The 17,361-nt window shown below is 40.2% G+C and overlaps 1 protein-coding gene across 5 annotated transcripts in view; it reads left to right on the top strand.

The window, feature by feature from the left end:
- The window catches only part of CAMKMT (calmodulin-lysine N-methyltransferase), a 415,590-nt gene that overhangs the window by 316,895 nt on the left and 81,334 nt on the right, over window positions 1-17,361 (top strand). The window contains exon 4 of one of the 5 annotated variants that reach the window (XM_069583412.1): window positions 14,169-14,351. The exons of the other annotated variants lie outside the window; for them this stretch is intronic. Within the exon in view, the coding sequence (XP_069439513.1) occupies window positions 14,169-14,351 (183 nt within the window). The remainder of the gene's footprint in view (window positions 1-14,168; window positions 14,352-17,361) is intronic. 5 annotated transcript variants of the gene reach the window in all.

The following is a 17,361-nucleotide window of genomic DNA, read 5'->3' as shown; positions in this document are numbered from 1 at the left end:
TGAGAGTATAATTGTTCAGGCAAGGCCACTCTTGAAGAGTGTTTAAAGCAAAGAGCACAAGAGTCTTCTCCAGTTTTCCATGTGATGGGATATAAGAACAGCGCTGGCCAATTAGGATGAGAAGAGACCCAGGGGAGGCAGGGGAGCGAAGCTTTGCTCACCAGGCTTGTTCAGCTTGATGACATTATAATTTTCATGATAAAGTCTGCAATAACCTTTATCTTTTATATGTAATTTAATGGCCTTGGAATCTGGAGGAGCCAGCCTGCCTCATTTATCATGTAGCAAACATCAGCCTCTTCTGGTACAATTTTTTGTGTGTGCTAACTAAAAGAGACATGAAATTAAAAATAGGTCAGAAGGCTTTCCATTTCAGTTTTGTTGATTTATGTGGGTGAGGGGAGTGAAGCAGGCAAAATATTAGTTTCTTTTAAGTGATATTATGAAGAAAATAATCTGTAACAAGCAAAAGGAGATTAGAGCACTATGAGAACACTGAAGATTATGTTTTATGAAATGAGTTCTTTCTAAAGCATTAGAGACGTATAATTACAAAAACTATTTCAAGTTGCCTACAAGTGGTTTTTTGCTTGAAGAAAATAAGAGAATGTTGTTTATTTGAAATATTTTGTTTACCTCTCAGTGAGGCTGTGATGGAAGAGGTAATGTGTTTTACTAAATTATTCATTAATTCATCAGATAATTAATTTATGTCCTATGAGAAATTTTTCTCAAAGGGAATTACTGGTTTTCTCTTAAAAAAAAAAGGCTGTGTAATTATAATGGCACTTCTAAACATACATTTGGAAGGCCAGGGCTTAAGAAAGGATGGATGATGAATGTAGCTTCTGAGACATACTAATTTTTTTCTAAGAAAAAAATTATTTTTCCAAAAGCAATAGTTCCTTTTCAGGTATCTCTAGAAGGCCTGTGCTTAATAGTAAGAATAGATAATAAATGTAAATTCTGGGGTATTTGTTGCCTTCAAGTTGCCTTACTGCAGTGAAACAAATTACAGAAACACGAATAGCTGTTGAAACCCAGATAGGTTCTACCTCTCTCTTCCATTCCACCATGACAGTCACTCTGAGTTTCGCTGAGGTCCCTCTGAAAACCATTAGGCCCTCTAATTTTAACATTAAAGAAGGCCTCCAGAAAAGGCTTTCTGTTGTTGGTTTTTTGTTTTTTGCCAGTAACATTCTTCTCATCCCCTCACCATTACCTTCAATATAAGAAAAAACAAATTACAAGAATTGGCATGGGCAGAACTCTTCTGACAGAAAAGTTCCTGTTTTAAGTGCTATCACACATACTTATATTCAGACTATTTGATAGCTTTCAAATGCACTGGGTAAATACTTCTCTGTCACAACAAGTGGGAGGGTGAGCATCCTCTTGTATGCTAATACCACAAACACTCTCAAGAAGCAACTGGAACCTTTTGGCTAGCTGTTGTCAGAAAGAACCACAAAACTAAAATGACTGAGACATTTTTAACAGAGACATCTTGACATCCAGATGAGTAACATTCATGTGTTTAACAAGTTAACTCTTTCAGATATATGAGGATATAGGTAATTTTTAATTTGTTCTAGGGTACTGACACGGGTGTAGTCCCAGCCAAGATCTAACTTGTGTGACAGCATGTGAAGGCCATCCTCTCTCAGAGTGGGGTTTTAGAGGAAATTCCAGACCCCTTTTACATTTTGAGCCTTCTAGTATTGCACCCCACTCCAGTACTCTTGCCTGGAAAATCCTATGGACAGAGGAGCCTGGAGGGCTGCAGTCCATGGGGTCGCTGAGGGTCGGACACGACTGAGCAACTTCACTTTCACTTTTCACTTTCATGCATTGGAGAAGGAAATGGCAACCCACAACAGCGTTCTTGCCTGGAGAATTCCAGGGATGGGGGAGCCTGGTGGGCTGCCGTCTATGGGGTCGCACAGAGTTGGATATGACTGAAGCAACTTAGCAGCAGCAGCAACAGTCCATTAAAGAACCGAAGAAATGCCAAAACAGGGTTGCAAAACTTATTTAGTTTACGTGGAACAAATCAGTGATTTAGACAGTGGCTGACTTTATTTTTTTCGGCTCCAAAATCACTGTGGATGGTGATTGCAGCCATGAAGTTAAAAGACGCTTGGTCCTTGGAAGGAAAATTATGACCAACCTAGACAGCATATTAAAAAGCAGAGACATTACTTTGTCAGCAAAGTCCTTCTAGTCAAGGATGTGGTTTTTCCAGTAGTCATGTATGGATGTGAGAGTTGGACTATAAAGAAAGCTGGCCACCAAAGAATTGATGCTTTTGAACTGTGGTGTTGGAGAAGACTCTTGAGAGTCCCTTGGACTGCAAGGAGATCCAACCAGTCCATCCTAAAGGAGATCAATCCTGGGTGTTCATTAGAGGGACTGATGTTGAAGCTGAAACTCCAATACTTTGGCCACCTAATTCGAAGAGCTGACTCATCTGAAAAGACCCTGATGCTGGGAAAGATTGAGGGCAGGAGGAGAAGGGGACAACAGAGGATGAGATGGTTGAATGGCATCACTGACATAATAGACATGGGTTTGGGTGGACTCCGGGAGTTGGTGATGGAGAGGGAGGCCTGCCATGCTGAGGTTCACGGGGTTGCAAAGAGTCGGACACGACTGAGTGACTGACCTGAACCGAACTGAACCCAAAATGTAGTGACCACATATCTCACCAAACTCATTTGGAGAGAGCTTTAAATCTTAATATTGAGGCTCCTCAAAAATATCATGAATATGAAGTCCAGAACCAAATGACCTCCCTTCCCTCCCCAGAAATTTGGTTGCTTGTGCCAGTGATATATTTCTGGCCAAGGTCAGGCCTTCCATGTTTTATGTTGCACAGGTTTGGAATTAAACTAAGTCTTTAAGCTCATGAATAGATGAACATCAAGTGTTTTCTGAATAAATCATGCCTTTGACTTCAGATTTTCCTGAGGCCATTTCTGAAGAACCACTTCATTAGCACACGAGAGCAAGGCAGTTCTGTATTATTCAGAATCTATCTTTGCTGGCTCCATGCTTACTACTTTGTAAATTCTAAGAACAAAAAAATGGAGAAGGCAATGGCAACCCTCTCCAGTACTCTTGCCTGGCAAATCCCATGGACAGAGGAGCCTAGTAGGCTGCAGTCCATGGGGTCGTGAAGAGTCAGACACAACTGAGCAACTTCACTTTCACTTTTCACTTTCATGCATTGGAGAAAGAAATGGCAACCCACTCCAGTGTTCTTGCCTGGAGAATCCCAGGGACGGGGGAGCCTGGTGGGCTGCCATCTCTGGGGTTGCACAGAATCGGACACAACTGAAGTGACTTAGCAGCAGCAGAACAAAACAAAATCTTATTTTAGTAACAGAGGATGACTGACATTGGTGGATTCTCAAGCATTTCTACTCACCAACTCCTTTAGAGCTGGAGTTCAACAAAGCACAGCAAATTCCACATTTCTTTACAATCTTAGAAGTTTTAGTTTTAAAATTCACATAATGTTACATTCTTCTCCACACTATGTTTTTGTATAAGATAATGGTATCTTGTCCCCTAGTCTTTGGTTAAATTTGATTCTTGGGTAGCCTGTTTGATTCTGTGGTGCTACACAGCCCTAGCATACCACTGTATACCCCTGATGCAGTGTGTGTACTTGAGTCTGTAAATGCGTGCACCTAACTGATAGATACTACCTTTTGTTCCCTTTGATTATCCAAGTTTTATCCCTGTGAAGTTGAATTATTATGTACATGGCAATCAGAGTTGTGTCTAGAATTGGTGAAGCTCCCAGAAGAAGGTTATTCATGAGGCAAGTTCCATTCTTCTAAAGTAATCCATTTTTTCATTTTTGAAATGTGTTCTCCTTGATCATGTTAGACTGGGGGAGAGTATTTATGATGTTATAATTCATGACTATACCTGTTACAAGGTTCTAGGCCAGTGGTTCTTAAGTCTTATTGTTTTCAGTCGCTAACCTGTATCCAACTCTTTTGAGACCCCACCAACTGAAGCACGCCAGGCTCCTCTGTCTTTCACTGTCTCCTAGAATTTGCTCAAATTCATGTCCATTGAATTGGTGATGCTATCTAACCATCTCATCCCCTGTTGCCCCTTTCTTCTTTTGCCTTCAATCTTTCCCAGCATCAGGGTCTTTTCCGGTGAGTCAGCTCTTCGCATCAGGTGGCCAAAGTATTTCAGCTTCAACATCAGTCCTTCCAATGAATGTTCAGAGATGGTTTCGTTTAGGATTGACCGATTTGTTCTTTCAGTCCAAGGGACTCTCAAGAATCTTCTCCAGCACCACAATTAGAAAGCATCGATTCTATGTTTTCTTAATTTTGCAGGATATTTTTAAACTATCACATTATTGGGAGAAGCTACTGGCTAGGAATGAGGAATCAAAGGATACCAGTCCCTTGTCTCCAATTACCATTAAGATTTCCACTAACGTTTGTGTAGTAAAAACTCTGAGTTGAGAATTCAGCACCATTTTACATATAAACACAAATGATTTTTGGTACAGGGTTAATTCCCTGAATTTTGCAGAAATGTAGCTACTTATAAATCAAAGGAAGACTATATTTTGTTTCAGGACTTTCCTATTCCAGAAAAATTGTGTGAGTTGCTAGCAAAAGCTACTTGTAACTGAGCCTTAAATACAGAACCCTTATATCATTCTGTGCTGATATTGCTATATTCAAGATGATTCTGCACTTAAGAGCAAGCATCTGACTGCTTTCAAATATCTTCTAGAACTATCCTGCCTGCATATTTATATATTTATATATGTATTGTTTATTATGAATTATTTTTGTCCTGATGTCATGTTTAGGGCATTAAAAATATCTTCCTAGGTAGGTAATGCTATTTATGAGTTTCATTTCAGGAGAGCAAAGGAAATGCAAGATAGCTATTATAAAAAGGGGGCATTGGGTGTGTTAGAGTGGATGGCCACTGCCCTAAGTGATGATCTTGTTGACTGTATGTTAGAGCTGCCTCTGCACTGCATGCTGAAAGTTTTCTTTTAGAAAAGTGTGATTTAATGTGAAGACGTTGATAGATTAGCACAGTGTTTAAGACACATACTTCAAAGTCAGGCAGACTTTAATACACATCTTAGCTTTGAGACTTACAGCTGTATGACCTTGGGCAGTCTGTTTACTCTCTTGTCGACTTCATTTCCTCAATTGTAAAATAAGATAACTTGTGAAACTCCTTTGACAAGGTTGCTATTGCTTTCATTCTTCTCATCACTCTTAGTGAAGAGTTTCATGACAGATTACTTTAAATGTCTTCAGAGTTCAGGTCCCTAAGAAAGATTATGCCTTCTAAAGTGCTGGGCTAACAGTGGGAGCCATTTCATTCATGCCGTTTTATTCTTGACTTTGACTGCTAGTGCACATGGAGCTAAGTACTCAAGCTTAATTACTGGGGCTTTCCTCAAATAGGGCTTCTTAACATAGTTTGCTCCCGTTTCATTCCCTCCTCCACTACCCCCTCCCACTAAATTTTGCGCTTTCATCTTTTACTGTAAGTTGTAACAAATCCTTTCAAAAGTAGGTAGAAAATAAATAAAAATGAAATAATAAGGCTCCCTTTTCTTTATGGTATTTATTTCTATAGATGGCAAAGTTCCCCTTTCCCCCTTAATGTATGCTGTTTGTTCATGATAGTGTTCAGTTCAGTTCAGTCGCTCAGTCCGACTCTGCGACCCCATGGACTGCAGCACACCAGGCTTCCCTGTCCACCACCAGCTCCTGGAGCTTGCTCAAACTCATGTCCATCAAGTTGGTGATGCCACTCAACCATCTTATCCTCTGTGGTCCCCTTCTCCTACTGCGTTCAATCTTTCACAGCATCAGGTACTTTTCCAATGAGTCAGTTGTTCACATCAGGTGGCCAAAGTAAATCTTTATTGTATCACCTACCTGGATAAATATGACAATAACTGAGATGTATTTTACCCCAAATACCCATCCATAGAGTTAGTTCAATATAAATTATTTAATTCTATTTTCTTAGCAAAAATCAGAAGAATAATATGCATTGCTGCTGTATCTTACCATACCACTATAGAACAGTGGTTCTCATCATTTCTAATCAGAACCCTTTTGCATTTTTAAAAATTATTAAGGACTCAAAGAGCTTTTGTTTATGTGAGTTGAATCTCTCAATATTTATATTAAAATAATGAAATTAAAATTGAGAAATTTTAAAATACTTCTAAATTATTAAAAAATAAACCTAGTTTATATTAACCCATTATATATTATATCATTTTTACATTAACACAAATATCATATTTTTCTGAAAACTAAGTATTTTTTTAAGTATATTTTTCAAAACAACAATAAAACATTTTATTGGGTTGGCCAAAAATTTTGTTTGGGTTTTTCTGAAAGATGTTATGGAAAACCTCAAATGAAGTTTTTGGCCAACCCACTAGAAGAAAAGAATAGAGTTGTGTTTGTGAACCTATTTTGTATCTGTCTTTGAAGCATAATTGACATTCAACATTATTTTAACTTCAAGTGTACAACATAAAGATCTGATATTTATATATTTTGTGAAAGGATCACCACATAGTCTAGTTAACATCCTAGCATGTTGTCTTAATAGAAGATAGCTGGATTCTCCCATCTGCTTCTACAATCAGTGTTACAATATTATACATCATATAGTCTCATTAAAAAATGAGAATGAGAAAGACAGATATCATCATCATTGTTATTATTAAAATAATTTGGACCTTATGAACCCTCAAAAGGGTCTTGGAATGCTTAGGACCCTGGATCACACAACTGCTGGTATAGAATATAGCCAATAAAAATGGCAATATAAGAAAAGGAAATAATGCCTTGCCCACATGTCAATTTTCAGTTATTTCAGTGAGCTAAAGTTTTTTTAAATGTGCCTCTTACCCTTCTCTCAAAGTTCATAGAAACATTAAGGTCAAACTGTAGTTGATGGGAATGAAAAAACAAAAACTATAGTTGATGGAATGCTTAGATTTTTCTTTTAAGATCTGGCCAACAATGTATTTAAAAGCTACTAGGACAGAGGAGCCTGGTAGGCTGCAGTCCATGGGGTCACAAAGAGTCGGACACGACTGAGCGACTTCACTTTCACTTTTCCCTTTCATGCATTGGAGAAGGAAATGGCAACCCACTCCAGTGTTCTTGCCTGCAGAATCCCAGGGATGGCGGAGCCTGGTGGACTGCTGTCTGTGGGGTCGCACAGAGTCGGACACTACTGAAGCGACTTAGCAGCAACATCAGCAGCGATATATGGTGGAGAAGGCGATGGCACCCCACTCCAGTACTCTTGCCTGGAAAATCCCATGGACAGAGGAGCCTGGTAGGCTGCAGTCCATGGGGTCGTGAAGAGTCCAGACACGACTGAGCTGCTTCACTTTCACTTTTCACTTTCATGCATTGGAGAAGGAAATGGCAACCCACTCCTTGCCTGGAAAATCCGAGGGACAGGGGAGCCTGGTGGGCTGCTGTGTATGGGGTCGTACAGACTGGAACACAACTGAAGTGACTTAGTAGCAGCAGCAGCAGCAGTGATATATGAAATCCATGTTATGCTTTTGGCCGTGGATTGTTAAAAATATATATGTATTGAACAGAGATGATCCTTTCAGTTGTGTCATATAGGAAGAGTTAGCTTTTTTACTCTTCTAATTTGTAATAGTAAACTAGTTTTATTAAACCATTATTTTTATTTGTATGTTCTGCTTGTTATATCATCTGTATATCACTCAATAACTAGAGTAGAGAAGATTGATTTCTCTCATTCCTGCCATGAGGTGATTCATTTTGAAAGTTAGATGACTTGCCTAATTTACAGGGTAGCATTAGGTTCAGAAGAAGTTAGTACAGGAGAACAACACATTTTATTGTATTGTATTCTATTTATTTTTCTTCAGCTAACGATGGTTGTGAGCAAGACTTTAAGCCTTTATGTTGCTATAAGGACACTCAAAGGATTCCAGTGTGATGGAATCTCCATTACAGTATGACGGTGCTGTTTCCAGTAGTTAATGGGACTAGGAAAGAATAATCTTAAACTTTCAACTATTTCAACAGGGGAGATTTGAGGCTGCTAATGTTTAACTTGCCGGGTGGTGGCATTGGAATTAGGTTCCAGATATTTTGAAGTGAAGATAAACAGAGTATTCTCCTTAATGAGGCACATCCGAAATCTCTTTAGGTTTCAAAAGGTGATACAATAAACATGGTCAAGAAGTGTCAACTGATAGCTCTAATGACGACAGTATTCCCTGCTGGGCCCAGTAAATCACCTTAAAAATCATATCATTGTACTTTGTTTTTTAAATTTGGAGTATAGTTGCTTTACAATATTCTGTTAGTTTCTACTGTACAGCAAAGTGAATGAGTTATACAGGTGTACATTTATACATCATCATACTTTTCATAGGTCAGACTGTGCCTTTGCCTAAAAAACAGCTTGCCTATCTATCTATCTAATGCGTTCATATATATGTGTGTGTGTTTGTGTGTGTGTGTGTGTAACTTTTTACTTTCTCAAGGACTTTCAGAACTGTCAATTAAGTAGGTTTAATTAATAGGCTTTCAAGGTTAGAAAGGAATTTTAAAGATCATCTATTTCAACCCTCGAATGTTTGTTGAAGCTATTTAGTGTCTTCAGATGAGTTGTTGTTCTAGATTTGTTGAATACTTCCAATTGTGGAAACCTAATGATTCCTAAGGCAAACCCTTGTGATTTTGTGTGTGCGTGCTAAGTTGCTTCAGTCATGTCCGACTCTTTGCAACCTTAGGGACTGTAGCCCTCCAGGTTCCTCTGTCCATGGGATTCTCCAGGCAAGAATACTGGAGTGGGTTGCTGTGCCCTCCTCCAGGGGATCGTCCCCACCCAGGGTCTGAACCCGCATCTCTTATGTCTCCTGCATTGGCAGGCGGGTTCTCTTACCACTGGTGCCACCTGGGAAGCCCCGCCTTCACATCCAATTTCTCAGGCAGTTAGAAATGCAGATTTGATCCTTGAGAAGAGGTTAAAAGATTTATGTTTTTAACTTAAGTATTAATCTAAATAAGGAAAAACTAAAATGTGAGGAACAAAATTGTCCAATCTGAATAAGGGTGGTAGGAGATAGTGTTTCTGAGCAGAATTTCAGGCAGTTTCATCAAGTCACTGATTGTCTTAAGAAATAAAGACTGAACTAGTATTGGACTTTTCATTTTCTTCACACTAAACTTGACTAACTTCTGCCACTTTTTCTTTGACAACATTTTCCCAGTGCACTACCTACTCTCACCTTGATGAGAAGGTCCAGGGCTCCTCCTCCACTGACCCCCAGCATGTGATAAGTAAAGTAAGGGGGCGAAAGGGAAACAACCTCCTTCTGAGAGGACTGCAAGGAAGCAGGGTCCTTAGGAAAGAGCTAGATGGGAGAACCTTCTGCTAATGATAGAAATGAGTAGGGGAGTGAGTCATTATGGGATTAGTCAACAGTTTCTTAGAACAGTGACCCTAACCTTTTTGGCACCAGGGACCAATTTCATGGAAGACAATTTTTCCACAGATCAAGGGTGTGGGGGGTGGTTTGGGGATGATTCAAGGGTATTACATTTATTTTGTAGTTTATTTCTAATCTAATGCTGCCACTGATCTGACAGGAGGTACCAGTCCTCAGCCCAGGGGTTGGGGACCCCTGTCTCAGATGCTGTGGTATCAATTCCAACTAGAGTTGGGAGATTTAAGTTAGAAGGGAAGGACCACTAGGAAATGGTTAGATCCTGGAGTTCCCAGGGTAGGGTGGGCTGAAATGGAGGCACTCTGTCCAGGAACACAAACTGATGCAAAGTTCTCTAGGGTCTCACCTCTCCCACAGCTAAAATGCCCATTTCAGAACATTTTATGAAATGTCTAGATGAGTATGGCTTCAGCCTCCGTATATGACCTGTACAAAGATCTAAGGTTTATAAGTGCAGAGGGTTCGTTCCTATAATTATTCCCTCAATACTAAACTTCCCTCACTGCTGATTAACTCCCATCACCATAAAAGCATATGGCAATATCATTCATCCTAAGAAAAGCAAAGAAAGATCTCTCTTGACTTTGACGCCTCTAGTTATCTTGATCCTCTGCTCCCCTGACGGCAAAATGCCCCAGAGAGCTGTCTGTACTGTTTTACTACTTCACCTCCAGTTGACTCTTATTCTCCTCTACTTTTTTCAGGAAATATGCATACAAGAGAGGATATATAATGTGTATGTTTAGTTTAAAGAGAAATAAAAAGTAATACCTGTGTCCCCCACCTGAAATAGAAGATAACTAAAGTTTTACAACACCTGTGTGTCCTTCTACACGCGCCTTCCTCTCCCTCCACTGTCAAAGTAACTGTTCTCTTGAAGTTTTGCCATCCTTCTCTTGTTTTTCTCTGTGATTTTACCGTTTACATATGGATCCCTAAACAATATATTTTGTTTTGCCTGTTTTGAACTTTATATAGACAAAAACTTATATATTCCTCTGTGACTTGCTTTGTCATTCATTTCTTTTTTTTTTTTTTTGGCTGCACTGCAGGGATTGAAGCTGTGTCCCCTGCAGTGGAAGCCCAGAATCTTAACCACTGGACTACCAGGGAATTCCCTGTCATTCATTTTTAGATTAAAAAATAATCCATATTGGGTATGTTTCGTTTTCATTGCAGGCTGGCATTCTACTGTATGCTCACATGTGCTCAGTTGTGTCTGACTCTTTGTGACCCCATGGACTGCAGCCCACCAGGCTCCCCTGTCCTTGAAATTTTCCTGGCTATCAGGTTGCCATTTCCTCCTCCAGGGGATCTTCCCGACCCAGGGATCAAACTTGTGTCTCTTGCACCTCCTGCATTGGTGGGTGTGCGTGCTAAGTCACTTCAGTCAAGTCCAACTCTTTGTGACCATATGGACTGAAGCCCACCAGGCTGCTCTGTCCATGTGGATTCTCCAGGCAAGGATACTGGAGTGGGTTGCCATGCCCTACTCCAGGAGATCTACGCAACCCAGGGATTGAAAGCATGTCTCTTGTGCTTCCTCCACTGGCAGGTAAATTCTTTACCACTGTGCCACCTGGGAAGCCTGTATGATCTGATTGTATGATCATAGCATAATGTATTTTTCTGTTTTAACTATTGATAGACTTGGGTCATTTCTAGATTTTTTTTTTTTTTTTGCTATCACTGACAATGCTACTATGGAAATTCTTGTACTTGGCTCCTAGTGTGTATGTACAAGAATTTCTGTAGAGCTCTCAGGAGTTGAATTATTGGGTCAATTTTATTGGATATTACCAAAGTATTTTCCTAAGTGTTTTATCAATTTATATCAAAATAAATACTGAATGAAAGCTTTTTATTCCTCCAAATCTTTGCCAAAACTTATACCATCTGACTTATTACTAGTTTTTGCTAGTCTGATAGTTCAAAATGGCATCTAGTTATGGTTTTCATCTGTATTTTCCTTTTTTACCAGTCTGCCCCTTTCAGTGATTCTTAGCTTTCATGTTTCTTCTTTTGTAAAATGCCTTTTCAGGTTCTCAGCCTATTTCTCTATTGGATTGTCTTTTTCTTACTGGTTTTTAAAGCATTCCTTTTATATATTCTGGATACTAATCCTGGATCAATTATGTGTTACAGTGATCCCTCAGTTTTCAGCTTGTCTTTTTACTACTGTCACGGTGACTTAATGAACAGAAGTTCTTAATGTGTTAGGTTGAACTCTAATAAGAAACTGCTGATCCATGATCAGTTTTAACCTACATGTACCGTTCCGTACGGTTCCAGGAGAGTTCGTTAAAACACAGATTGCTTGATTCCACTCCCAGAGTCTCTGATTTCGGAGGTCTGGAGTGGAAGGTGAGAATTTGCATTTCGAGTAAGTTCCCAGGTGATGCTGCTGATCCAGGAGCCACACTTTGAGAAATTCTGTCTCTTCAACATCACCTTTAGCCAATCCTCCCTCCACAGTTTCTTAAGAGATTGCACTCTGCCTGAAACAGAGCCCGCCTCTCCTGCTCTCCACAGCATCCTTTGTATCAAGGAAGCTCTTGGCCTACCAATCTTTTCCATCCCCTGCATTGCCTTAGTTGACTCCACCAGGCCTTTGCAGTCCTGGGTGCAGAAAGCTGCCTAGGGAAGGCTAGCCTCGTTAATAGATGGTGCCATTCTGTTCAAAGCCAACAGGTAGCTTTTAAAATGTCCCTGTCGTATTGATTAGCTGACTGTGTAGTCTCCTCTAGGAGAGTGCTGTGTGATTTTTGAAACAATATTAAATCATGAATCAAAGTCACTGTCTTGTCATGCTCCAGTACCAACTATCCTTCTCAAAAACCATCCCCCCTTTTCTTCCTTTCAAATTTTCATTTAAAATCACTATCGTTTCCTATCATTGGTTAGTCCTCCTTCTCTCCAGCCCTATTTGTGATGATCCATGTATTTTTCTAGGACATGCATAGCAATCACAACATCTTAATAATAAAGCCTCAAATAGGTATTAGGAATATAGAGTGAAAATCAAATATAAATATTAATACTGAAGTCTTCCTTCTAGTTTATTTAGGGCAAATACTCTGATCAATGGTGCTATTAACTTTGGGGACTGGATAAATCTGCCTTATGTGGGGTAGCCCTGTGCATTGAGGATGTTTAGCAGGATCAGTGGCCTCTATTCATGCCAGAAGCATCCCACTACCACCCAGTGTGACAACCAAAAATGTCTACAGGCATTGCCAAGTGTCCCCTGAGGGTAAAATCTCCCTTGGTTGAGAACCACCAATATAGAGACGTCTTATGCTTAACTTGAGTTTTCACAGATTTTCTTGTGAAATATTATCAACTGGTTTGGGCCTTTGCATTTCACCCCCCAATCCTTCTTAACCATCCCTAATACTTTCTTTCATCTCTTTCTCTTATGACTACAGTGAAAAAAAAAAAAAGCAGTTGTATTTTCACAATTGTTCTTGACTGACCCTCAGTCCAAGACAAAAGGCAGCTCTCACCAAACACACAGAGCAGACTACAGGACAGACTTCAGATTCTTTTCCCATCCTTCCTGCAAGTATTAATCTCACCATAGGATGGTGATAGTTACTGTGATTAATATACTTTTAACTGTAATGCGATTATAGAAAATCGTGCCAAAATTGCTAGAGCTAAAACTTGACCTGCCCTGACAGGATGATGAAAACTCAATACCATTCTCCCTGACCCTCCCCACCCCCAACACTTCCCCAAAGAGTCTTGCTTCCTAATGAGTAAGAGTAGTTTAAGCTGCAATTATTTCCTCTTACACTGACTGTCCTTTTCACCCTGATTACTCTTTGGATGTATAATGGGGAGATAGCTGCTCGCAAGCACGCAAGGAGGTCTGGTGAATGGCAGCAGTACACACTTGGGAAGAGTGCATTCCACTCTCAGGACAACCTGCCCAGACTGAATGCAGCTCACAAGTAGAGTGGGGAGAGCTTTTTACAATTTTGATTGGAAATGCCACTTTCCTAGTTTCTGGAGCTAAAACAGTAAATAATTTTGTGTGGATTTTTTTTTTTCCCTCAAGCTGCTCTTAGTTTGACATTCATTGACCTCCCTCCGCCCCACCCCCCCACCCACCCCCACTCCCCCACCCACCCCCACTCCCACCCCCCCCACCCCCCACCTAGAATTTACGTTTGCAGAACAAGACAGCCATTTGTACCATTAGGCCATTGCTCCTTTTTAGTTGTGTTTAGGGACCTTCTCCAATTTAGTCTCCTTTGACGTGAGCAGAGTGTCTATTCATTCAAGGGGAACACCATGACACAGCTGGAGAATATAGCTTGGGAACACAGAGGGCATTGTGTTCTTGTTTCCCAATTTCAGAAACTCAGAGTTGTTTTATTTGCCGGACTGTCCACCGAACTCTGGATACCAGACACTTCTGCACATTTATAGTTTTGTGTTGAGATTCTGCAACTCTGAAGCATCATAATTAAATCTGCAAGTGCCTTGTGAGTCATTTTTTAAAAAGACTAAACATTAACAATGTTTTGTTCAGTTTGGGGCTTACCTGAATTTTATCTATTTTTAACTATTTATTTGAAAAGTAACTGTTTTGTAAATGAGGACTTCCCTTGTGGCTCAGATGGTAAAGTGTCTGTCTACAATGCGGGAGACCCGGGTCAGGAAGATCCCCTGGAGAAGGAAATGGCAATCCACTGCAGTACTATTGCCTGGAAAATCGCATGGACAGAGGAGCCTGGTAGGCTACAGTCCATGGGGTCGCAGAGTCGGACACGACTGAGCGACTTCACTTCTTCAATGTTTTGTAAGTAGATATTTCATAAGTAATTTAAATCAATACCTCAAGTATCAGTAATTTTTTCTTAAGGCAACCTTAGGCACCAGAATAGTGCTGAAACAAAGAATAATAATAATCCTAATTAATTGTGTGTTTCCTGGTAGAAGCCAAAGCACCTCCATATATATATATGATCTTGTTTGTTTTAAAAAGTTGGTGCTATAGTCAAAGAAGGGGCTGCCCTGGTGGCTCAGTGGTAGAGAATCTGCCTGCAGTGTAGGAGACTGGAGTTTGATCCCTGGGTTGGGAGGATCCCCTGGAGAAGAAAATGGCAACCCATTCTAGTATGCTTGCCTGGAGGATCCCGTGGACAGAGGAGCCTGGTGAGCTACACAGTCCATGGGGTTGCAAGAGTCAGATGCGACTTAGCGACTAAATCACCACCACCACATAGGCAAAGAAAGAAGCCTTGGGACAATGAATGGTTAAAAAAAAAACAACCAAAGACCTAAAAATTACATAAGCCCAGTGTGATTGATTGGTTTGCTAATCAAAAGGGGAAGGAAAAAAAAGGGTTCTGACTTGGTGATGGTAGCTTTGCAAACCAAAGCACTTACCGCAAACCCTAGAAACACAGGAGGATGCCAGATAAAGAAACCAGGCAAAATGAGAACAAAGGAAAGGGGGAAGAAAAAAAAAAGGAGTACGGAGGAGACTGGAGGACAGCCAGGAAAGAGAAGCAACGGTTTAAATACTAACCTCAGAAAACGAGAACAGCCGCGGCAAAGAATGAGAGAGGTGGGGGCAAACAGACCAGCACAGCTGAGCAACCTTTTAGGACACCCACCCCTCAGGGCACCAGGGTCACAGAGTGGGACAATCCAGAGCTCAGGTGCCTCCAGCACCCAGGAGCTCGTTACTGTACTTCCTACGGCCCAGCATAATCGTCGATCTTCACAGCAAACCCGCTTCATAAGGAATGAAGAAAAGTTTGAATCATGTTTGTTATTTTTTATTCACCAAAACCTTAAACGTTAACTTAAAAAAAAAAAAAAAAAAGAGAACTTAACTGAATTTTCCCCATAAGAGAAGTCTACATGAAATCACTGTGACTGGGTTCACTAAATTTGACATTTCTATTGGATATCGGGATACTTCATTTCTCTACTGTGCTATATATGAGAGGACTAGAATATAGTCAATTCATTATTATATAAGCTACTTAAGATGGAAGGGAAGGTTGATAATCCAAGATGGTAATGCAACCTACTATGATTTATTCTTGGTTATTTGTATTTGTATTTTGATATGGTACAGTTCCCTTTGTATGATAGGGGTCTGTTTACATTTGTTCTCACCATCAGGCCATCAGTGCCTGCAGGGCCCATCTAGCATCCAAAACCTAGAGCACAGTCTCTGGCATGTAGCTGGGGTTTAATCAGTGTTAGTTGAATAGATGATTGAAGAAATAGATATATCTGATCTGAGAAATCGCTGTGAACAAAGTAACGCCTCCACACAATGAAAACACAGTCAGTAACACCTGGAAAGCTTAACTACTTGTCTCTCAGACTGCTGTGAAGCCCCCAACCTCAACCCAAGTGCCCTACAGTAAATCCTTCCCGAGAACAACGGAAGTGGTTAAGTGTTCAGGTGTCAGAATGCTACCCCGCTGGGCTGCAGGCCGCATACAAAGTTATATTACGTTGAGTTTGAAATGCTAACAAAGCAAGTAATTAAGCTGAGTAAGTGCTAACTTGCTTGAAAGCAAGATTGGAAGCTGATAAACCAAAATGCTGATAATTAAGAGTTGATTATACAGCTTTGTTGTTTCTCTACCCTGCTAATAGCCTCTCATTCTTGGCATGTAATGATTTCTTCCCCACAAGGGGGAAAAAAAAAAAAAAACCCAACCATCCGTCTCGGCCACTTCCTCTCTCCCATCGTGGGTAAGGCACAACTTACCTTTGAGTAATATTCCACTGTACATATATATCACTTATCCATTGATCATCCCCATTTTATAAATGGTGAAACTGTGGCTCAGACAAGTAAAACTCAGTCCACATAGCTTTTCCCTATGGAAGCCTTCTTCTAAATTCTTTCAGTTTTATCTCCCCTCTCTCTCCTCTTTGCTGATATTATCGCACATCTTAAGTTATAAATCTCCTTTTGGTCTCAAATGTATATTCAACACTTAACCTTGATACTGAATCCACTTCCCTATCTCCACTAGATCCACCAGAATATCCCTCTGATGTCTTTGACTCACTGTGTAAAAAACAAACCCATCATCATTTGATCCTCAAAATAGGCTTGCGATTCTGACATCCCTATTGGTGTTAATGGTGACAGATTCTCCAACCACCTGGACTTGAACCTCTGAGTCATGCTTGAGCCCCCTTTCCCATCCTTGAATTTTCCAAATTCAGTGTCATAAAGTCCTGTCAGTTGTGCTTTCCTAACCCTATCCATACCCATTTCAGCTTTGCTGTCCTTGTAAAAGAGGTTCTATAACAAGGTAGATCTAAGAGCTTAGGTTGGGTTCCAACCTCAGCTCATCTACTTCCTGGCTTGAAGAAGAAGGAAGGTATTGAACTAGTCACCTGATCTCACATAGCCTCAATTTCCTCATCTGTACAAAAAAGCCCAATGTGGAAGGTATTTTGATTAAGAAATGTGATAATATTTATTATTGCCCAGCACAGAACCCAACATTTAGTAGACACTAAATAGTAATTCTTTCTTCTCTTTTTAAATTCTGTCTTCCTACTTCTAGTTCACTAGCCTTCTTCCCCCATAAAGAGTTTTCTTTCAGTATTTAGTTACTTGCAGGAAACAAACCACTTTATTTTAGCATTATCTCTCATTTTACAATGCCTTGATTCTATATACCAGAGAACAGTGATTGTGTTCAGGGTTGACACTTCATATTTGTGTTTGAGACTTGATATGACATTTAGTGAGTGAAAGTCACTCGGTCGTGTCCCACTCTTTGCAACCCCATGGACTATACAGTCCGTGGAATTCTCTAAGC

Source organism: Ovis canadensis, chromosome 3, assembly GCF_042477335.2.
Source record: "Ovis canadensis isolate MfBH-ARS-UI-01 breed Bighorn chromosome 3, ARS-UI_OviCan_v2, whole genome shotgun sequence".
In the NCBI taxonomy this organism is placed as follows: domain Eukaryota; kingdom Metazoa; phylum Chordata; class Mammalia; order Artiodactyla; family Bovidae; genus Ovis; species Ovis canadensis.
The sequence above is the reverse complement of the archived record's forward strand: the minus strand, read 5'-3'. Positions and strand labels throughout refer to the sequence as shown.